The 24,382-nt window shown below is 34.2% G+C and overlaps 2 protein-coding genes across 2 annotated transcripts in view; one reads left to right on the top strand and one right to left on the bottom strand.

The window, feature by feature from the left end:
- The window catches only part of LOC149960234 (uncharacterized), a 65,352-nt gene that overhangs the window by 1,495 nt on the left and 39,475 nt on the right, over positions 1 to 24,382 (top strand). Inside the window, exons 2-7 of the mRNA XM_090166606.1 lie at positions 15,524 to 15,783; positions 16,788 to 16,844; positions 17,746 to 17,853; positions 22,459 to 22,574; positions 23,562 to 23,614; positions 23,729 to 23,778. Coding sequence (XP_090022732.1) covers positions 15,524 to 15,783; positions 16,788 to 16,844; positions 17,746 to 17,853; positions 22,459 to 22,574; positions 23,562 to 23,614; positions 23,729 to 23,778 — 644 coding nt within the window. The remainder of the gene's footprint in view (positions 1 to 15,523; positions 15,784 to 16,787; positions 16,845 to 17,745; positions 17,854 to 22,458; positions 22,575 to 23,561; positions 23,615 to 23,728; positions 23,779 to 24,382) is intronic.
- LOC149960235 (uncharacterized) lies at positions 7,387 to 13,353 on the bottom strand. Its single transcript, XM_090166605.1, has 2 exons — positions 13,187 to 13,353; positions 7,387 to 10,423 (listed from the first exon to the last, which is right to left on the bottom strand). The coding sequence occupies exon 2, from the start codon at positions 10,388 to 10,390 to the stop codon at positions 7,601 to 7,603; it is 2,790 nt and encodes a 929-aa protein (XP_090022731.1). The 5' UTR covers positions 10,391 to 10,423; positions 13,187 to 13,353; the 3' UTR covers positions 7,387 to 7,600.

Raw genomic sequence — 24,382 nt, 5'->3', positions numbered from 1 at the left:
ATTTTTCGGGGAAAAGGAAATAAACTTAAAAAATAGTAGATACAAATATAAGACAGAAAAAACCAACAATATCAAAGATTAGACAAACAAGATTAAATCAACATAATTTCATTCGTAAAAAAACCAGATTACGCCTTCATAAATTCAAGACTTTATTACCTATTATGCTTACGATGAGTGTCTTATTTTTAGTGAAGCTAGGAGCTATCGGTGGTTCTGTGATAGAGCGCTCGACTGCCAAGCCGAATGGCTTGGGTTCGAAACCTGGGTGGCGCATTTGTTTTTAATCAATAGAGAAAACGCTAAATTAGAATTTCTTCGATGCAATAATTTAAATTTCAATTCCATTTAAATTAAACCAAAATTTCGTACTCTATTAAATACGCTTCCGGTAAAGCTGAAGGTCTAATTTTCAATGAAGCGTAACAAGTGTCGGTGGTTCTGTGGTAGAACTTCCGCCTGGCAAGCAGGAGGTCTCGGGTTCAAATCGCGGTTGCAAATTGTTACTAAGACGAATACCGTAAACTGTTGGTAGCGACGGTGGGCATTAACGACAAAAATAAATATATAATTAAATTTAAGATTAATATAATTTATAAATATTTAATTAAATATAAGATATATTTAATTAAATATTTATAAATTATATTAATCTTATATTTAATTAAATATTTATAAATTATATTAATCTTATATTTAATTAAATATTTATAAATTATATTAATCTTATATTTAATTAAATATTTATAAATTATATTAATCTTATATTTAATTAAATATTTATAAATTATATTAATCTTATATTTAATTAAATATTTATAAATTATATTAATCTTATATTTAATTAAATATTTATAAATTATATTAATCTTATATTTAATTAAATATTTATAAATTATATTAATCTTATATTTAATTAAATATTTATAAATTATATTAATCTTATATTTAATTAAATATTTATAAATTATATTAATCTTATATTTAATTAAATATAAGATTAATATAATTTATAAATATTTAATTAAATATAAGATTAATACATTTTATAAATATTTAATTAAATATAAGATTAATACAATTTATAAATATTTAATTAAATATAAGATTAAAATAATTTGTAAATATTTAATTAAATATAAGATTAATATAATTTATAAATATTTAATTAAATATAAGATTAATATAATTTATAAATATTTAATTAAATATAAGATTAATATAATTTATAAATATTTAATTAAATATAAGATTAATATAATTTATAAATATTTAACTAAATATAAGATTAATATAATTTATAAATATTTAATTAAATATAAGATTAATATAATTTATAAATATTTAATTAAATATAAGATTAATATAATTTATAAATATTTAATTAAATATAAGATTAATATAATTTATAAATATTTAATTAAATATAAGGTTAATATAATTTATAAATATTTAATTAAATATAAGATTAATATAATTTATAAACATTTAATTAAATATAAGATTAATATAATTTATAAATATTTAATTAAATATAAGATTAATATAATTTATAAATATTTAATTAAATATAAGATTAATATAATTTATAAATATTTAATTAAATATAAGATTAATACAATTTATAAATATTTAATTAAATATAAGATTAAAATAATTTGTAAATATTTAATTAAATATAAGATTAATATAATTTATAAATATTTAATTAAATATAAGATTAATATAATTTATAAATATTTAATTAAATATAAGATTAATATAATTTATAAATATTTAATTAAATATAAGATTAATATAATTTATAAATATTTAACTAAATATAAGATTAATATAATTTATAAATATTTAATTAAATATAAGATTAATATAATTTATAAATATTTAATTAAATATAAGATTAATATAATTTATAAATATTTAATTAAATATAAGATTAATATAATTTATAAATATTTAATTAAATATAAGGTTAATATAATTTATAAATATTTAATTAAATATAAGATTAATATAATTTATAAACATTTAATTAAATATAAGATTAATATAATTTATAAATATTTAATTAAATATAAGATTAATATAATTTATAAATATTTAATTAAATATAAGATTAATATAATTTATAAATATTTAATTAAATATAAGATTAATATAATTTATAAATATTTAATTAAATATAAGATTAATATAATTTATAAATATTTAATTAAATATAAGATTAATATAATTTATAAATATTTAATTAAATATAAGATTAATATAATTTATAAATATTTAATTAAATATAAGATTAATATAATTTATAAATATTTAATTAAATATAAGATTAATATAATTTATAAATATTTAATTAAATATAAGATTAATATAATTTATAAATATTTAATTAAATATAAGATTAATATAATTTATAAATATTTAATTAAATATAAGCTTAATATAATTTATAAATATTTAATTAATTATAAGATTAATATAATTTATAAATATTTAATTAAATATAAGCTTAATATAATTTATAAATATTTAATTAAATATAAGCTTAATATAATTTATAAATATTTAATTAAATATAAGCTTAATATAATTTATAAATATTTAATTAAATATAAGCTTAATATAATTTATAAATATTTAATTAAATATAAGCTTAATATAATTTATAAATATTTAATTAAATATAAGCTTAATATAATTTATAAATATTTAATTAAATATAAGATTAATATAATTTATAAATATTTAATTAAATATAAGATTAATATAATTTATAAATATTTAATTAAATATAAGATTAATATAATTTATAAATATTTAATTAAATATAAGATTAATATAATTTATAAATATTTAATTAAATATAAGATTAATAGAATTTATAAATATTTAATTAAATATAAGATTAATATAATTTATAAATATTTAATTAAATATAAGATTAATATAATTTATAAATATTTAATTAAATATAAGATTAATATAATTTATAAATATTTAATTAAATATAAGATTAATATAATTTATAAATATTTAATTAAATATAAGATTAATATAATTTATAAATATTTAATTAAATATAAGATTAATATAATTTATAAATATTTAATTAAATATAAGATTAATATAATTTATAAATATTTAATTAAATATAAGATTAATATAATTTATAAATATTTAATTAAATATAAGATTAATAGAATTTATAAATATTTAATTAAATATAAGATTAATATAATTTATAAATATTTAATTAAATATAAGATTAATATAATTTATAAATATTTAATTAAATATAAGATTAATATAATTTATAAATATTTAATTAAATATAAGATTAATATAATTTATAAATATTTAATTAAATATAAGATTAATATAATTTATAAATATTTAATTAAATATAAGATTAATATAATTTATAAATATTTAATTAAATATAAGATTAATATAATTTATAAATATTTAAAATGATGTAGAATAAATTATAGTACCTAACGTTATAACTTTGTAAAGGACATTCGAAAAACTGTGTTTTAGAAAAACACCGTAAATTAACAAGCGTTGGTGGCTGAGTGGTTACAGTAAATCTCTTGCACGAGGCAGACCCGGGTTCGATTCCCGGCCGGCGCCAATAAATCGCAAATTGATACTAAGACGAATACCGTGTACAATTGGTGGAAACCCTGCCATTGGACGTTGAGAGGTTGCATAACACTCAGCACTCGGTCCGTCCAAAAGTCAGTAAGAAGAAGTTGGAGAGAAAACGCCCGTACAGACTCAATATCCACAACCATCATAACACAAACACAACGAACTCAACACCCACAACCGTCATAACACGAACTCAAGATTCACACCCTACACATAAACATTACAATAACGAAATACCCAATCAAACTGAATTAAAACTTTGTCCCCTCGGAGAGGTAAAAACATTAAAATTAAACCGAATTTAATTTTTAAATGAAACTAGAGCAAGCGTGAAAGAACGTAAAAAATTATCGTTCGAGACCATGACATTTTTTGCTTCACCCCAAATATTAGCGTCGATAGGTCATAGAATTGAGCATGATACATTTTGCTCTTCTACCTAATGGAAAGATTATGTTTTCTGAATGTGATCACGCGGTGAACAAGTGTAGGCACGAAATTATTAATGCATTTTTTCGTGACGTCATTTTAGAGGGATTTCCTATTATTTTCCCCTGCATATTATTTTCGTGACGGTGTTCTTTCTAAAAAGCCCGCACTCCGTTATCCTTTTTTTTTGTGCTCGTTATGAGCCATTGTAACGGGTGGGACAATACAGTCCGCTCGTCCATTTAATTAATCAGGTGCGAGATATGTATTACGGCCACGCCAACGGAGGGATACTTGGGGATAGGGTTGGGACACCCGTGGCGGAAGTATGACAACCACCCGTTGTGGGATTGGTGGTCGTCCTCACACGGCCATCCACAATCTCTGCCTCCCGGACGCCTGGGATTACAGGAGTGAGCCACTACTCCCTGCCACTCCGTTATCTACCTAAAATAGAAACAAAATAACTGCCAAAAGAAAACGACCAGAAACCTTTGATCGAGCTCCAGTCGATTTTGCAAAGCACGTTTCGAAATAAAAACTAGTGAATACATAGATTTTGAATACCATTTCATTGGCAAAATATGGATAGATTAATATCCCTACGCAGTGTCATTTTTACCGTAATAGACTTGTTAAATATTAAATGATAAAGACGCGAAACTTGAATCAAATAAATCTTCGAAGATAAAATGAAGACGCGAAACTCGAACCAAATAGATCTTCTAGGATAAAATAAAGACGCGAAACTCGAACCAAATAGATTTTCGAGGATAAAATGAAGACGCGAAACTCGAACCAAATAGATCTTCTAGGATAAAATAAAGACGCGAAACTCGAACCAAATAGATTTTCGAGGATAAAATGAAGACGCGAAACTCGAACCAAATAGATCTTCTAGGATAAAATAAAGACGCGAAACTCGAACCAAATAGATTTTCGAGGATAAAATGAAGACGCGAAACTCGAACCACATAGATTTTCCGAGGGTAAAATCAAAGAATATAAAGCCCCAGGAATGGAAGGATTGATATTATTGGCCGCGTGTTTTGGTTGCGTAGAAACTTCCGGCAAAGCAAATCAGAGTAACCGGAAACGGTTAACGCAACCCGGTCTCTCTTTAAAAACGAGAGGCGCAAAAGTTCCACTAGACGGAGCTACACCTTCCATTCCTGGGGCTTTATATTCTTTGATAAAATGAAGACGCGGAACTCGAACCAAATAGATCTTCGAGGATGAAGTAAAGACGTGAATCTTTTCACTATGGTCTTTTCTACCTTATCGTGTGTTTTATCATTCTTTGATTTGAAGTTCATAGGTGGTTCTTATTAACTTAACTTTCGGTAAATGTTGAGCCGTTATGCAGTCGAGGGACTGATCACTATACGTAATCGGTGTACAAGCCAGTAGCTTTGACTGTACTAAAGTGATTACGTAATCGATTAAAGATTTAGCTGTAATCGTTGTACATAATTTGAGGAAGTGATTAGCCCCTCGTATGGAGTGTACATGTAACACATCCACGATTTGAGGTAAATTTCGCACCCAAAGGGATCTGCGTCGAGCTTGCGAAGGCGCATGTTTCATTTTAGATGGATACTTCTGTCGTTAGAAATACATTATAAACTTCTGCTAATACGTTCCTTTACTTGACAGGACACATAAGTGCATAAAATCATAAGTTTAATCGCGACCGAATACTATCGCTACGCCCCCTTTGGTTCGCCATTGAAACCAAGATCGGAAGTGGCTAAAGCGGAAGTTTTTCCTCATCATTAGTCGTAATAGTTCTTTCTATAAAATCGGGGGGCAAGAAAATGGGGTGAGGGAAAGCATGTACCCGACGCGTCACAAACGACGTCATAAGCCGCGTTTGCCAGAAAATTTTTAAAGCTCGACCAAATTTGACCAAATTCTTAAAAACTTTCTAAGCGGCTTAGCGGGGTATTTCGATTTTTTGCCTGCTATAGTAGACTAGACGAGTAGTTATTTATGTACATAGATTTATAAAAGTGTTAACTTACTCCGAAATTGTCGAGTTCATTATCACAATAGCAAGGATAATAAAAAAAATGGTAGCGTATCCAGGATTTTATTTCAGGGGGGTTTTGAGGGAAAATTTCAGGGGAGGGGGGGGTGCTGACGGAAGTTTCACTGATTTTTATTAGGCACCCTCCCCCACTCATCTGCATTTCGGGGGTGGGTGTTTGAACCCCCGAACCCGCCCCCTTAAATACGCCCTTGGCTCCAGTACTCTTGTAGACTAGATTAATACTATAAACTGCATTGGTTTTGACCTAGGCTTAGCCAACAAGGTACAAAACTGGGCATTAATTCATCTTCATCGTGCTATAAAAGAGGGATTTCTACAAAAATTGTATTATTAATTATTATACTATAATAGAAAAGTTAAATAATCGACTGACTTACTTTTAATTAATATTTGGTAATCAGATACGAGTATCATACGACGTGAAGCTCTCTAACTCGAACATTGCCCTAGGTTCACAAAAAAATATCCCTAACTCCCCCAGTAAATGACGTTTTCGTGACGTGGCGGGACCCATGTATAACAAGCTGGGCAAGCATAAAAAATTTATATAAAGAACTATTTTGACTTAATAAATATTGATTCCTTCATTTTAATATAATTTTTGCAACGTTTGCTTATATTTTGATAAGTTTATTTAAGAAAAAACATCATGACTTTTCAATTTGACTGTAGCAGATGCTAGATCATAGGCGAAACCACGGAGAAGCTAGCGCTGTTAGTACGCCACCTAGACTCGTTTCGGTCGCGAATATTTAGTTGCGTGGCAGTTAGTGGATTTTATGACTGGTAGCTATTTGACCAATTTCTAAATTTCACAATTTTTGACCCATTTCTTAATTACCCAATTTTTGACCCATTTCTTAATTACCCAATTTTTGACCCATTTCTTAATTACCCAATTTTTGACCCATTTCTAAATTTCTGAATTTTTTACTAATTTCCCAAATTTGCACCCATTTATTAATTAGCAGACTGTTTTCGCTTGGTAAATTTGAAGCATAATGGGATACAAAACCAATATTTATGGATGATAATATTTGAAGTTATTCATATTGGTTTTATTTTCGTTTCAATAACCCTTAAAATGATAGGTCTTTAATGATTAAATTGGAAGTTTTGAACCGCTCTAAATGTTGGAGGTGGACAAATAGCATTGGTTGCCTCTTGCAGTAAAATATTTGGCAGGACCCCATTTCTCGCCTCCCGGGTTCCTCCGCCCTTGTAGGCTCTTAAATAAAACTACAATCAATACTCAAATTGTGGAAATTTTATTTCGCTTTAGTTATCTTTAATACTGAATACATTTCTAAAACGTTAGGTATAACCAGTTCAGGTACGTTATACTGGTTATTTCCCGAACCCAAATAATTCTTAGATCAATAAAAAATAAATTTGAAATTAAAAAATAAAGTATATTTGAAAAAAGTTCATCTGATAGCTAGCTATATATAATAATATTTCCTATACCGGACTGCCCGACGTTTGATTGACCGGCGCATTGTCCTGGTCGGGGCTGCATAGAGTGCCGGCCGAGTCGGTGCTACTGGACCTCTCGTCTAAAGCGGAATTAGCAGAAGACGACGAAGCGGATGATGACGAAGACACGTCCACGGAAAATCCGACATTTAGAATGGGCCACAAAGTGGACGACGTAGACGGGTCGCCGGATGCTGGAGGATTTTGGTGGTTAGCACCGGAAGCTACTCCCTGGTCGTCGGATTCTTTCCTCAGTTCCTCTTCGCAGTCAACGTAGGGTAGAGATTGTTTGCCGGGCGACACTCCGGTCTTACCCAGCTTCTTGTGTTTCTGATTTTCCACTTGATCTACTTGCGGGTTCAGGGAGACCGGTTCTTCCCCGGCCAGTTTGTTCAGCTTGGCGACCAAACGAGCCGTGTTTGACGTAGGAATGCAGGCCACTTCGGATTGTGGAGGATCGTAACCGATTTGATCGGAGTTATCCATTTCCGGCGGCACCACTTGGTTGGCGTCGTAGGGGTACTTGATACTAGCACCCGAAGAAGCCGCCGAGCAATGAGCTTCGGCGAAATGACATTTCGACGACTTGGTTCTGTCTCTCGAAGACTCCGGACAGTCGACGTTGGATAACAACGACGACAGAAAAGCCAAATGTTTGCACGTGGTCCCCTTGCGATACTTTTCGGCCGATTTGAGTAATAAAGTAGCATTGGCGTCCATTGTCGAAGGTTTACGTTCTTGCAATTCTAAAAGTCTCAGCAATAGCGTCTCGTCGTCGTCGACTCCCTGAGAGTGAATATTATTGCTCGAAGACGGAAGCATCTGTTGAAGAGAGCTGAAGTTCAATTGCGACGAAGAATTATTGATGATTCTGTCAGAATGTATTCTTTGCCTCGAAGGCAGGACCATGTGGGCGATTTCCACGTCTTTGTCGCTAGACATGGTCCTGTCATCAATGTCGTTTTCGTCGATGCTGGTGTCTTCGATGGACGAACGGGTTTCTTCGGCGCGTCGTATCGGCCTCTCGCTTTCTCCTTCGCTCAGTGTCTCACTGTCCGAACTAGACGAGCTTTCGGCGTTCATGTCCAAGGAAAACCCTTTAAAACTGGGTTCCACGCTTTGCTTCTTAGCGGACAACCCGTAGCGGCGACTTCTGTTCTTGGATCGGGTTCCCGCGTACTGTTTCGCGTCGTTAATTTCCGGTTTAATGGGAGTTGACGAAGCGTTCGCGCTGACGTTAGGTTTGAAGTTCTCAACTTTGACGGTTCCCGGTTCCGGTACCTCGAAACTAGTATTATTGCGCGTGGCGCTTTTCGACTGAGGCAGCCTCGGCGACGAACTTATATTGAGGGTCGTTTGAGTGGTCTGATTGGAGTCATTGGCCACGTTGGGGCTTACTGTCTCGGTCTTGTCGCCGACTGGGTTAACCGGCTGATGGTGAGATAGTTCTATCGAAAGACGTTCTTTGAGATCGTTTATTTGCGCCGTTAACTGGTTTTGCGTCGCCTTAAGTTGATTGATGAACCATTGTTGATCTCTACACTTTTGAAAATAGGTCGGTGGTCGTACTTGAAAACTGAGAACTAAAGTGTCGTTAGACGTATTGAGATACCCTTCGTTGGCTAACAAATCCAGTCTGAAGAATCGATTGTATCCCCAACATTCTCCGACCTCGAAATCGGACGCGAATTCCCGGACGATATTTTTCGTTGGGTCGCTCGACGCTTGATGGATCATTTCCACTCTGTATTCGTACTTCGACGTTTCGGGTAAACCGGCGGATAGTTCCAAAAATACCGACAAATAGTTACCCCTCACGACGCCATTTCCGTCGGGATACACTTTCAAGCGCCAAGTTAAACCGTAGACGTTCAAGGGTCGACTATAAACCGGATCCGCTCTTTGTTGAAGAATGGAAAAATTCTCCATGACGAAGGGACTCGATTCGTACGGCGGGACAATTTCGCTTTGGAAGTCGGCGGGAACCGGAGTGGTCACGAAACTGGTCATCGGTTTGTGCTGGATGTCGCTGATCAGACGAATCAGGTTGGGGCTATTATTAATCAAGTCACTTTTGGAGGACCCTCCCAATTGGTTGTCGATGGATTGCAGTAATGTATCAAGCTGTTCAGTTTCTTGGGTTAGAGACGACTTTTGTCCCATGAGTGTCAATAGTTTATTCTTCAATTGCGAGTCCAAACGAGCGATCATGTGTTCCACCGCGTTTCGTATCTCGTGGACCCGCTCGTCCTTGGCGACTCGGACACTCTCGACGTTGCGTTCCACTTCTTGCACCAAGAGCACCAATTCGGTCAAGCGCCTTCGCAACTGACGCACGCCTTCTTTAATCTGGCTGACGTGGTGCTCGTACACCTCCTCCAACGGTTTGAAAATGTGTCCCGAATGCATGCCACCCCACAAAGCGCATTGGTGGCAAATGCACAGGTGACAATTCCAGCAATAGACGCTTAATTTCTCTTGATGCACGGAACATTTTTCGTTCTCCGAGACGTCGCCTTTGGCGTTACTGACGAGTTGTAGGTTGTCCAATTGTTGAGTGACTTCTTCTACCCATCTGCAGTTGACCAGTTCGTGCAGCCGGAGAGACGCCCGACAGTGAGGGCATTGAGAGCGCTGTTCCGTCAACCATCGTCGAATGCAAGCGAAGCAACACAGTTTGGAGCAATGAGGACATAGATGAGCGTCTTTGAGCTTTTCCATGCAGATGAAACATCTGAAGACCTCAGCCAGGCTCTCGACCCCGGCTTCTTCCATCGTCGGTTCGGTCTGACGATCTCAACTCGAAAACTTGAATGAAACGAAAAACAGATTGCCAAAAATCAATATACGAATGCGAGGAACAGAAGCCGTAGAAACATTCGCAAATTAAATCAAGCAAATGTATAAGCTTCAATTATAGCGAGGGTGGGATAAAAGTAACTAACGCGTCAGATTATTGTGTAGAAGAACGAGAATCCCCACAACAGAGAATAAAAAGCAAAACTAAAGTCTAACTAGTCTCAATATAATCATAAAAAGTAGTTCTATCAGTTGGCCAAGAATGTATACAGGTGAGCAGATAACACGTGGAAGAAATGACACGCCCCTCTGCCATCTAGGAGCAACAAACACAACACCCCACACAAGGAGAACGCAACCCGTCAAAAGTCCTAGAATTTCTTGCGTACGTTTTTCATTGGCTAGACGCTTTAGCGCCTGCTGCCGTCGGAAGGGGAAAATTCGGAAATTGTCTTCCCCCCGCTCGTAAAACGTTCAGCGTAAAGCCTCGTGACGATCGTCCAATGAAATTCGTACACAACCCTTCGTTAGCGTGTTTAAAGGCTAGCTGCGTTCCACTTGTGTTTGTTGCTCCTAGCTGCCATTCAACGTGTAATATTTATAATGAGTACGATCGTAGGCTCTTTTTCATGAATGATGAAAACAGAGCCGATATTTGCCACATTCTCTTAACATCAAGTGTAGTATTCAATAGTTTTTGGAAAACGTTTAGTAAAGATAACATGGCAGCAGTAGTATACGTTTCGTTTGTTCTGTAACTAATAGTGGCTTCACTAGGGTTTGTTAGGCGGCACTTGAGCCTTCTGAAGCGCCAAATAAAATTTGAGAATTATGCCTATTCACTTAGCGATAGGTTTATTGGTTTTTTTTGTTGACAAATGCTTCCTAAAAGAAGGAATCAAAAACTTAATTTGGCCTTGTCGGCCTGGAAGTTTCAACTTTCCAAACTTCTATGGTAAGAGGGCTTCCCCCATTTCCCTCATTGGGACGTCACTGACCAGTGCCTATAGGCTTAAAGGGACTTTCAAGTGAGGGGTGAGGGGTCGGATATCGATTCGAAAAAAGTCACTGAAACGTCAACAGAGTGTAACTTTGTAACTGCGACGAGCGGCGACCCAATGACTTATTTTTAAAACCCCCTCACAATTCTCCCTTGAAAGTCCCTTTAAACTCCACCAATTTTGAAATCCTAGCGACGCCACTGGTAACAGAAAGTGTACACTTTTCACCTAAATCAAACCATTCGCCGGTGTCTTGTGGTCAAAACAACTATACATCCGAAACTATTAGCAAAGGGTTGGGAATTTGGGCTACACTTTTAGCTTCCTTTGACATAAATAGATGGCACCACGCTCTCCAGTAAATTGGCGTTTTTCGAGGAATCCGATAGATTCATGGCCATATCTAATAACAGGGGCCTTTTCATAATACAGGTAGCAATGATAGAGCCACCCCTTGCTTTAAGTCCCCCTAATTTTAGTTCACAACAAAAACTAATAATAATAATCAGCTAGGCTAATACCCAATGCACCAACTTAAGCCTAAATTCGATGTCGGTTGTGCAGTGAACTCGCACATTAATGTATCCAGTCATTTAAATATTAGGAATTAATTTTTTTATTATTTTTGAAATTAACACTTGTTTTCCTCATTAATAATATCATTTAGATTTCTCAGGAATAAACAATAACCAGAAAGGCATTATTTAGAATGTAATTTAATCATAATAATTACAATTCAGGGGTCTAAAGTGTTTGCAAACGGCCCCAAATTTATGCCTAAATAATTTTTTGAGGCGCAGATCACCCTGTTACAGAGCGTCTTTATAATCCAATTTAATTTTTTTAACATGATTAACCATTTTTAATCTTTGTACAACCAAAGCTACAGATTTCGTATGAATCAGATTTTATCGTGATTTAAATTAAAACCGCCTATTGTAATTTTTACTTTTAAAGTTGTCAAGAAAACTTATCCATTTGCAAAATTTATTGGTGGAAAATTCACTACACGTCTTGGTCAAGTTAGAAAAAGCATATGAATTTCACACTTCATTTGGTTTTGACCTGGTGCTGATGTATTTATTATTACAATTAAATGGTGTTATCAATACTAAGGCCAAAATTACCAGTTCGCCATAACTAGCACATTTGCTACGTAAGGCTACATTTCATTCCCTACTAAATAGTAAAAAAACACACAGGAACACCGCTACATTGTTGGGACTAATAAGACTGTTAAAGTGAAATAAACTGCAAGTGATTAGAAGTACAAAATGTTTTTCGAAACATTATGAGTGAAAGCTTCATTAACATATTCGTGACAAGTATGCTAGAAAATCTTAAATTGTTCGTGCTCTACATTTCATTCGTAAACTTGCGCTTTTGAAAAAACACAATTCGCCTTCAATATTTATCTATTCTATTCAGTACTCTTAGAATATTTAAAAAAAATTCATTGGCAGCTAATACACTAAAGACCTTTAACAATTAAACCAGGTAACTTATAACAGATTAACTTATGTCTCAAGAGTATAAGCATTTGTAAATTACCCATATTTCATTTAAAACCTTGACCTCAAAATAAAGAGGATACAGCCACAATCATACAGGAAGTGATTTACCACCAAATATTATTAGACATCATATGTTTACCAAGGCAAGTACAAGCTTTAAGACAATAGCGAAAAAAATTATAAATATTGTTATTTTTATTAAAATGCAGTAAATAAGACTAAAAAGGAAACAACATAAAATGAACGAGGAAACTTACTTTATTAGTTGGGATTGTCATAAATTAAGCCTTGTACTTGGAGTATTATCCAAATAAGATCTAACGTAGTAACAGCAGCTTCTGCCACAGAATTCAGAGAATCGGAAGGCTCGCTAAAAATCAATTTTTCAGCATATTGAAACACTAGCGCTATCTTTTGAGAATTTTAACTTAAAGAAATATTTTTATGTACTCATTAGAATATTATTTATTTTCAAATAACATATATAATAATATTTTTTAGACGAATAAATTTTTTAATGAAATTAAATTTGTTTACATTTAAAAAAAGTGTTTCAATACTCGGTACAAAGTGACATCTATATTCCCATATTATAACTAGGACTAAAATATTTTTCCGTAAGTACGGCTTAACCAAAGATAAGCCTGGCTCGTACGGTTTACGGCTAATTTATTTTTAAAAAGAAGTAGTGTATAAACTGTATATCCGAATCGTTTTCCCCTAATATCAGAAGTAAATAATATTCCTCTTTGAGAGAAGCATTCAATACAACTAATGTCATTCGCTTTAAACATGTACTTCTACTTCAAAATACTTTCAAATGGAAAGTTAAGGTCGAAATACATAATATTCTCGACCGAAATGATTCTAGGTGGCGCTGCGGCACGCAGCTTTTCTGAAGCACAGAGATAGCGCCTGAAAATAGAGAAAATATCTGGGCGCCGAAATTGATCCATGGGCAAACTAAGTTACCATGGGGGAAACACAAAGTAGTGCGACTAGTTATTTTATAAATATATTACATTTAACAAATATGGCTTATAAATAAGTAAATATCATTTTTACATTAACGTCGTCAGACTAAGTAATTCATGACCGAAAGCTAGTTTTAGGCCCTCTTTTGATTGCAGTCAGACGTTTGGAAGACAAGTAGCGTAAGAATTTACGCGTATTAAGCCCCATTTTCATACTCGCTGGTAGCGGGTAAAAATCGAAAAAATCCGCTTCAGCTATACACTTTTTCACTTTCCGCGTCGATCTATTTCAAACAGATATTTTAGCTTTATTTTCACGCTTGCGAGTAGCGGAAGCGAATTTTGACGATTTTTATCCGCTACCAGCGAGCATGAAAATGGGGCTTAAGAGGGTTTTAATTACAAATAGAATGTACTAAGGTTAATATTTGCATTTTAGTATAATTTTACACTGTTATGTGTATCCTCCATGTCAACATTTACAAATTGATGCGACCGAAACGAGTGTCGGTGGTGTAACCAGGGTTGGACATAAGGATATTTTTTAAGTAGTCAACCTGACTAGTGAGCCTCCTATCTTAATTTATTTTAGTAGTCACTGACTAGGGGAAGGGTGGGGGGAAAGAGGGTATTAAAAACAAGTTGGCAAGCCAAAATATACCTCTCCTCGGAAGAGTTTTTAATTTTCAGTGAAGCGTGGTTCTGCGGTAGAACGCTCACCTGTCGTTCAAGAGGGCTCGGGTTTGAATCCCGGCCGATTAAAAAATTATACTACACCCAATGACAAAAAGAGGGCGCTTTTGGAAAAACCTTTTCCCTGATTCTAAGAAACTGCGTACGCAGTGATTACCCTTTGCCCCGAAAATGCGAACGCAAGCCTGACAGACAGACCCACAGACAGACAGACAGACAGACACGGTGGTTGTATAACCCCTCCTAGGGTACAAAGTCCCCTCGGAGAGGTAAAAAAGAATAATCAAATTTTGCTTTACCCTTCAGAATTAAAATTGGGGTTTAATCAGTATATTATCAGTTGAGCTACAATTTGTTTTAAATAAAAATGGGATTGATGAATGATGAATTTATGATACGCCATGTTCACCATTATTTATGAATATTTATTTAAATTTTTCACTATTCAAATTGACTAGTGAGCCCCCAGATTTTAATTCATTTTAGTAGTCAGAGCACTTATTTTAGTAGTCAAATGCCGTGACTAGTGCCTTATGCCCAACCCTGGGCGTAGCAGCGCTAGCTTCTCCGAGGTTGCGATATGTTCTAGCGTCTGCTACAGACCAATTAAAAAGTCATAGAAACGTTTTTTCTTAAATAAAGTATAAGCAAAAGATGTAAAAATTATATTAAAATGTAAGTATCATTATTTATAAAATCAAATTTACGAATAACGATGAGAAAAAACTAATAGCGTCTGCTTTAGCCTCTACCCATCTAGGTTTCAATGACGAACCAAAGTGGGCGTAGCGATAGGTTTCGGTCGCGAATAGCAGACGCTGGATCATTGGCGCCAATGCGCCACCTTGGAAGAGATAGGCACCGCAGCGCCACCTAGACTCATTTCGAACGCCAAAATGTACCTAATATTATTTTGTATTTTAACAGAGAAAAGACGAAGTGATTTTTCTAGGAGGCGACTCAAAAACCACCATTTTGTTAAAGATTTCAAGAAACCAAAAACAGGTCACCAACACTACAATCGTGATTAATTTACCAGACGGCACAAGTTTATCTCATCCGTCTCACCCAGACACCAGATTTCAAATGAAATCCAAAAACTCATTTCAATGCGAAGGTTTAAGATTCACTTGCTTATCAGCTTTACGGAAATGGAGAATCACCTTCAATGGCGTACTTAAACAAAGGTAAATATCTAGAACGTTTGTTGCTCGGTTTGACGTGTAGAAGGGGCCAGTCTCGTTCAACTAGGAATGATTTCCAATATACTAGAACATTTCAAGTATTTATAGAGGCAGTGGCGTAGAAACGTTTCAGAAGTTGAGGAGGTGGGGGAACCAGATTAAACCCGGGGGCAGTACCCTGGCGATAAGAAAAATAAAATTGAAACCAACAAACGAAAGAGATTTAGTATATTTTGATAATTACCAAAATAATTTAAGAGATTTTAGTAAGTTTCAAGTTCACTTTGATACAAAACCAATATTTATTAAGAAAATTGAGGATCATAGTTAAATGTTTGCTCTATTAAGCCGTTTCTACACCAGCAAATTGTTTAAGCGGGACCTTGCCAACCTTGCCCCCCGGTTCCTATGCCTTGTTTAGAAGCCAGGAATTCATAAGTGTTACTAGGAATGATTACTGAACAATTTCCATTGGCGACTTATCTCACCTTAAAAATACATTTCTAAACAGAGAAGACAGGCAATTTATCTTTCGGTTGTCGATGGCAGTCTCTTTTCTCTGGTCAATCATTCCTAGTACTTAGTATGCATTTCTACCACCGAACCCAAATCACCAAACTTTTGGGTGCCCTAATACTCGTGATATTTTTTAGAATAAATTGAATTAAAATATAAATATTATTTAATCATTGCAATCGCGTTTTAACAATTTCGTTCATTATTTAATCTTTGAATATCAATTCAAAAATTTTAATCGCAATTTAATCATTTTAATCTCAATTTAAAAAATAATCACAACTTAATCATTTTAATCTTCATTTAAAAACTGTAATTGCAGTTTACTAATTTTTATCTCAATTTAAAAATTTTAATCGTAATTTAATCATTTTAATCGCAATTTAATAATTTGAATCATCATTTGAAATTTTAATCTCAATTTAATAATTTTGTTTTTAAAACACTAAGTAATGTTGATCATATTACTAAAACTCGTATGATATCTACAGTGATAAGATGTCTGAGGAGAACGGCGAAAAAGGTCACCACGTTCAGTTTACTTTAATGTAAGTGTTCTCGTGATATCTTTATTCTCATTTTCAGAAGCCCGTAGATATTATTTCCTTATTAAGAAGCCCCCCCCCCAAGATATTATTTCCTTCTTCAGGAGCCCCTGGGTATTATTTCCTTCTTCAGCAGCCCTAGATAGTATTCAGAAGTTATTTAGAAGCCCCAAGATATTATTTCCTTATTAAGAATCTTTAAGATATTTTTCCATCTTCAGGAGCCCCTAGATTTTATTTCCTTATTTAGAAGCCCCAATTATAATATATTATTTTCTTCTTCGGGAGCCCTAGATATTATTTTCTTATTTAGAAACCCCAAGATATTATTTCCTTATTAAGAAACCCCAATATATTATTTCCTTATTAAGAAACCCCAATGTGTTATTTCCTTATTAAGAAACCCCAATATATTATTTCCTTATTAAGAAACCCCAATATATTATTTCCTTATTAAGAGACCCCAATGTGTTATTTCCTTATTAAGAAACCCCAATGTGTTATTTCCTTATTAAGAAACCCCAATGTGTTATTTCCTTATTAAGAAACCCTGATATATTATTTCCTTCTTCAGAAGCCCTAATTTATGATTTCCTTTTTTAAAAGATCCTAAAAATGATTTCCTTTTTTAAAAGATCCGAAAGATGATTTCCATGTTTAAAATCTAGTCCCTAAATATTATTTTCTTTACAAAACACCTAAAGAATAAAGATGATATGCACGTTTAGAATCCAATCCCTACACATTATTAAAGCCCATAAAAATTATTTTCTGGTTTAGAAGCCCCATAAACCTTACAGTGTTAAACTTTTTTCACGGGCTTAGCGTACATGCTTCTATTATACAACACATGCATATCCGTTACCAATTGAGCCGTTAACATTTCCAAACATTTAATTATTAGCTTTACGTCAATCACTAAACCGGAAACCGGAAAGAGATCCAGAAATGAAATATTTGCCGATCAATTTGCAGAACAGAACGCAAGAAGAAATTCTAACAACCTTAAAAGGTAAAATATCCTTAAACGCGTTGTGACAAATGAGTTTTCTCCGTTGGTGCCTAATGCATTTATTGCTAGCGTTTTGAAATTTTGCAACTACTTGGAACCTATTGGAAAACCAAATAATAATAATAATAATAATACTCAGCTAGGCTAATACCCAAGGCACCACCTTAGGCCTAAGTCATCAAGCGACTTTTAAAGCCATTAATTCAGGTGGCCGGGTTACAATGCGTAGGAGGGTGGTAGCAAGCCCTGCATGCCACGCGAGCCAACAGCGCCCTACACTAACTATTACCGTTAACCGTAATCTATAAGTTCCAATTTGAAAGTTATTTGTGCAATATATCCCATACGTTTCTAGTAGAAAATGAAAGCGTCTCCATTGGTTTCAAATTCATGTCACTAACTTGCAAACTCAAGAAGGAGTTGTTCCTAGTTTTGTCTCGATAATATAACGCAGTAATTGTTTAACATTGGGAAAATAGGAACTATCACGCCTTTGGTAATTTGGTCGCTTTGCTTGTAAAAGTTTAGAATAATAATAATAATAATCAGCTATGCTAATGTTCAAATGGAACACCAGCATAATACTTCTTAATACATATCGATGAGTAAAAACTGGTGGAGGTTATCGGTAATAGTTAGTGTAGGTAGAGCTCGGGAAAACGGATAAATTAACCGCCAAAATTTCAATTAATCATAAAAATCCGATGACTATTATACGATTTAATATTACAAATAAGTGTTTATTCGGATAATTTTCGTATATGGATCTAAAAGAAATTAACGGAAAGTTTCCCAACCGAACGCCGAGCCCTAAGTGTAGTGAACTATTTTCTAGCGTGGCATGAAGGGCTTGCCACCACCCTCTTACGCATTGTAACCCGGCCACCTGAATTATTAGCCTAGCTGATTATTATTTGCAATTTTAAACTTGCATCATGACTTTGAAGATTCTAATAACTAAAACAAATAAAACTTATCAACCTTTTCCCTCTATTCCCCCCCCCCCTTAAAGTGCGGTTTTTACACACAATCCTAAGGATTTGTGTGTATTAGTTTCACGTACAGTGTAGCCGATGCCGCCGATGCCGCCAATGCCGCCCTGTCGCGCATATTTCTTTAACGGTTAGGGCTAGAAGAGTCAATGATATCTCGTATGAGTGTACATATCTCGCCATGGATAGCCTTTCAAAAATTTTGGAAATCGAAGACCAAGAAGTTGGGCAATTGCCCAATATACCGTTTTCGGTAGTTTGGCTTTGTGTGGTAGATATTTTGTTAAAAATTAAGTCTGGTAACGTTAAAAAAAATTATTGGATAGGTTAGGATTCAGCGGAACTATCCCATCGGTTAAATCAGGAAATATTTATGTTAAGTATGGTTTTCGGGGTAATTTAAGGGACCCCAATGTTCGTGGTTTTATATTTCCGGCTGAAAGTCGACATAACGTTCCTTAATTTAAGTCCGATTTTCATGAATGTTATATTTTTGAATAGCTGTGGTTTCCATATAACCTAGAATTGCAATTACGTTGCTTAATTTTAATTCTAAGTAAGGTTTTTTGGACAGCGTATACGTACCCCCCTCAACTTCCAACATTGGAAATACGCGTGGTTATAGAGAGTATACGCGAATTTCTCTCTGGCATTTTCCAAGGCCGTTCTAATATGACCCAAAGTAACAAATAAGTGTGGCACTTATCGGAGTAATACGCGATGCTTACAACGTATGACCTGAAGTAACAAATAAGTGTGACACTTATCGGAGTAATACGCGATGCTTACAACGTATGACCTGAAATAACAAATAAGTGTGACACTTATTGGAGGCCATTCTAATATTACCAAAATAACAAATAAGTGGGACACTTATCGTAGTAATACGCGATGCTTACAGCGTATGACCCGAAATAACAAATAAGTGTGACACTTATTGGAGGCCGTTCTAATATGACCCAAAGTAACAAATAAGTGTGACACTTATCGGAGCAGTACGCGATGCTTGCAACGTGTGACCAGACATAACCTATAAGATTGACACTCAACGTGTGACTATAAGTAACAAATAAATGTGATACTCAACGTGTGACCAGAAGTAACAAATAAGTATAAGTGCTAATAAGTATGGCCGTGGATATATATTGGTTACATCACCGGCGTTGCAAGTTGCTGTAAATAGCTCAAACAAACTTAACACATCAGGAGGATTGTGCGTATTCCGACCGTCGTAAGTCTTGTTTGTTATTTAAACTTGCTCTAAATTCCGTTGTGAAGTCGCTGTTCTTGAGCAAAGGGAAGCAAGAATTCGCCACTATTTCTCAGAGCAAATCACAATAACAACGCAGATCATGGTGTTACAGGTTGTCCTAATCAATATGAAAAATTTCATAATTATTTAATCATATTTAATCTTTATACAGCCAAAACTACAGATTATTTTAATAAGATTTTATCTTACGAAGGTGTACTAATAATAAGGGAAATGATCTTCCCCTCGATAAACCTATTACCAAACTGGTTTTCAGATTTAAGCGCAATTAAATTTTAGTTCCGCACACAGCCCCCTAGTGTCAGATTATGTGCAAGGAGAAATATACGACTATACACAGTTAGAAAAAAGGGTTTCCATGGGTTTTATTAGGGTTTGCTTTGGGTTTAAAAAAGGTTTAGGAAAAAATTATAAACCCTTAAGGTTTGTTTTGGCAACTTGCATGGTTTTAAAAGGGTTTAAATGTTTAAAGGAAACCCCTATAGTTCAATGGAAAACCTTTAGGATTCCAATTTAAGAACCTATAGAAAAAAATTATAATTTATCACTTTTTAAACCCTATTCAAACCCTGCATGTTTTAAATTATCTCACGCCATCTACGCCAAAATTTGATATCAAGCCGTATAATAATTTCATAAAACGTAAAGGAAGACGGACTGTCCCCAAAATGGTTTCTCTAAACATCGTTGCAATCATACATCTTTCGGTGGTTCTGTGGTAAAACGACTGCCTGTCGTGCTAGAGGGCTTAGGTTCGAAACGCACCCGTTGCAATCGCCAAAATTTGTTATAAAGTCGTAAATTAAATTAATTATTTTTAATTTATTCTATAAATACAGAAAGTGCTCATTTTTAAGCCTTGTGGGTTTGAAATTTTCCGTTAAAGGGTTTTGGAGGGTTTGAATTTGTGGAACTTTTTTTAAGAACCTTGGGGGCTTATAATCAAACTCTTTTTTCTAACTGTGTATCAAGAACAATAATAGACCACTCAGTTAAGTTGCAGATCCAAGTCGGAGCTGGTCGGAGGTGGGGTGGCGGAGTGGTTAGCGCTTGCTAACTAACTTGTGGCACCGGGTTAAAACTCGGAAATACTCCTTCTGCGTTGAGTTTGCAAGTTCTCTCCCCACTGGCTAAAGGGGTTTTCCCCCGAGTTCTTCGGTTTTCCCTTTCCATAAAAAAACTTGTAGAGGTTAACAGTAATAGTTAGTGTAGGGAGCTGTTGGCTCGCGTGGCATGAAGGGTTTGCCACCACCCTCCTACGCATTGTAACCCGGCCACCTATGTAACGGCATTATAAGTCGCTAGATGACTTGGGCCTAAGGGGGTACCTTGGGTAATAGCCTATCTGATTATTATTATTATTTTAGTGTCAGTGTCGACTAAAATGTTCGGCCAGAAAATACCATTAAATCGATTGGAAGTGTCATGCTTATAATTATTGCTACTATAGTTACTTATGTTAAAACACGATTACCCCGTGATAGCCCAATAGATGCTTAAATTAAAACTGTTTAGAGATTTGCCTAGAAGTAGGAATACAGAGAGCCATGATATCATTGTAAAATCGTTGTGCACACGCTTTAGAAAGGCTAGTTCAATTTCGCACGTGCCTCCTGGAAGAAAAAATGCGCGCTATAAACTTAAGCCTTACAAAAAAAAACAACATAAACACGTTACTATTTCATTCAGTGACTCGCGCGCATGCGCGTAGCAGGGAAAGATAAAGAACGCTAATTAGCTAAGCAGCTGCAGCGGGCCAGATAAAGCTTTATTAAATCTTCACTTTATTATTCAGACCAGGAATCCATACCTCTACTTGGAATGCTTATCCTGGCACATCGCATATGGTAAGATCAGTCTGACGGCTTTGGCCCCGCCTACGAGAGCGAAAATACCCTTTGCGCGCACTCCCCTCTCACGTAGTTGTTTGTTAAGTTCACATAGTGGGGTTAAAAAAACCGTCCACCACATCGAGACGAAAATCTGCCCCGATAAGCATTCCAAGTAGAGGTATGAATTCCTTATAAAATTTACCCTTTATACCCAAGTCATCTAGTGACTTTTAATGTCATGAAAGGGATACACCGGCATTTGAACTTAACCAGTTTCAGGTGCTTATTTCCAGAATATGATTGGTCGTACTTGCCACCACGTAATAAATACGAGCCGAATTTTTTTAAACGCCGGTGTCGTCCTTTAATACATGCCACATGAGCCAACAGCCCCCTACACTTAATATTACCGTTAACCCGAACAAGTATTTTTAATTTTAATTGGTAACTCCCAAAAGTTTAGACCCGGATAATATCGAATTAAATGTTTTTTAATGTTTTCGAAAAGATACGAGAGTGATTTCGAAGGCTACGACCAATGGGGAATGTTTCATGGAACAATGCGCATCGATGGACAAGAAACCCAAGAAATACTCTTGTGGGGACTGAAAAAGAGAGTTTACGGTAAGATTGTAAATTAATTTAACTATAGCTCAACGAATTATTTTCCGTGAATGTTTCGCAGAGTACTAAAATCTTGAGAATTTCCGTAGAAAATATACAAAGGGAATAGCAACTCTATAGCTTTAGCAAAACCTTAAAATGTATCTCGATCAGTGCCAGATTAAAACCTTTTGAGGCCCTAAGCCCCTAAGCACTTAAATATTTGGTGTCTTCGTATATATCTTCTCCTGAATTAGCTACATATAATGGCGTAACCAAGGCCTACCGCGAAACTAGATTTAGGGCCCCTTCTTATCATGAGTGCCATTATCCCTGGAATCTTTTGAAGCTCTTATGCGGTGGGGTACCATTATTTATGCCACTGGCTGCACCATTCGTAGTTGTGTACCATATGGTCGATAGGTAAATCTGTCAATGGGACATTCTGTGGTGCATCCTTAGCTTGATGTTCTCCACACCGGCGTGTTTTGCTAATGGTTAATCCAGACCTGATCTCGACGTTGTAAAGCTAAAGGTTGCTATTTCCGGTTAATACGCATTTCAATATTTAATTCATAACATTCCCGGAAGTGAATAAGCCTAATGTGCGAAGAGACAGTAAATCAGCCGAGATGTCTGTAATTTTCTAGTGCTCGGAATTGTTCATTCATTATCCACAAATTTTCCGATTTATTTAAAAAACGTTGGTAATAAGAATATAATTTTAACTTATTTAATTATGTTTTTTTTACAGAACCAAGCATTTATTTGAATAAAAGTGGTATTTATTTAAATAATTGTTTGTTTTATTTAAATAATAGGCTTATTCACTTTCGATTATTTAAACATTTTACAATTTTTATTCAACTGTTGGTTATTTAAATAAATATTATTTAAATATCGCCGAGCTTATTTTATTCATGGATAAAAATTAATCGAATGCCGAGCACTATGATTTTCTATATTTTCTAAGGAATTTCTTTCATTAATCAAGCCTATATTTTTCAGATTTCGAAATTGAATCGAATATTAGTGGAGAAACGTTGTACAGTTTTACAGATGTAAGTGTAATTTGCCAGCATTTTATTATCAACAGCAGAAAATAGCAATTGTTGACACAAACGTAGTTCCATATTCCATTAAACAACAGTTTGATGCTCTATAATTTTCTTTAGGACGGTAATTGTATTTGTCTAAGGAATAACGTTTTGGCCGATCAAGAAAGGTACGTCCAAATTTCAGATTTATACGGATCTCAGTTGGCTACTAACACTCCTTCCAAACTCTAAATGTGATCCGGGAACTATAGTTTTTGACTGAAATAAGACATGGTCAAACTAAATCTTAAAACCAAGATAAAGTTGGCTTAAAAGTCAGTTTCGTTTAAATAAATTTCGAGAAATTCGACACGAAAACTGGTTTCGGTCTGTAGTGTGAGCTCGCCTATCAAGAGCCGCATGGAAATGGGTATCTAATTTTCGTTTAGGGAATGAATGGAAAAATAAATTTTGAGTTCAGGAATGGTCGGCAATGGATTTTCCCTATGGTCGCCAGACTTTGAATGGGGAATGGGAATTTAAAGAATGGTCGGCAATGGATTTTCCCTATGGTCGCCAGACTTTGAATGGGGAATGGGAATTTAAGGAATGGTCGGCAATGGATTTTCCCTATGGTCGCCAGACTTTGAATGGGGAATGGGAATTTAGGGAATGTTAGGGAATGGTCGACAATGGTTTTTCCCTATGGTCGCCAGACTTTGAATGGGGAATGGGAATTTAAAGAATGGTCGGCAATGGATTTTCCCTATGGTCGCCAGACTTTGAATGGGG

The sequence above is a fragment of the Leiobunum rupestre genome, chromosome 2 (genome assembly GCF_980474605.1).
Source record: "Leiobunum rupestre chromosome 2, qqLeiRupe1.1.hap1, whole genome shotgun sequence".
Lineage (NCBI taxonomy): Eukaryota > Metazoa > Arthropoda > Arachnida > Opiliones > Sclerosomatidae > Leiobunum > Leiobunum rupestre.
Note: the sequence above shows the minus strand (reverse complement) of the source record. Positions and strands in the feature narration are given on the sequence as shown.

What these genes read in the sequence shown, in the direction of transcription:
- LOC149960235 (XM_090166605.1), bottom strand. Translation starts at nt 10,390, where the DNA reads ATGGAAGAAGCCGGGGTCGAGAGCCTGGCTGAGGTCTTCAGATGTTTC.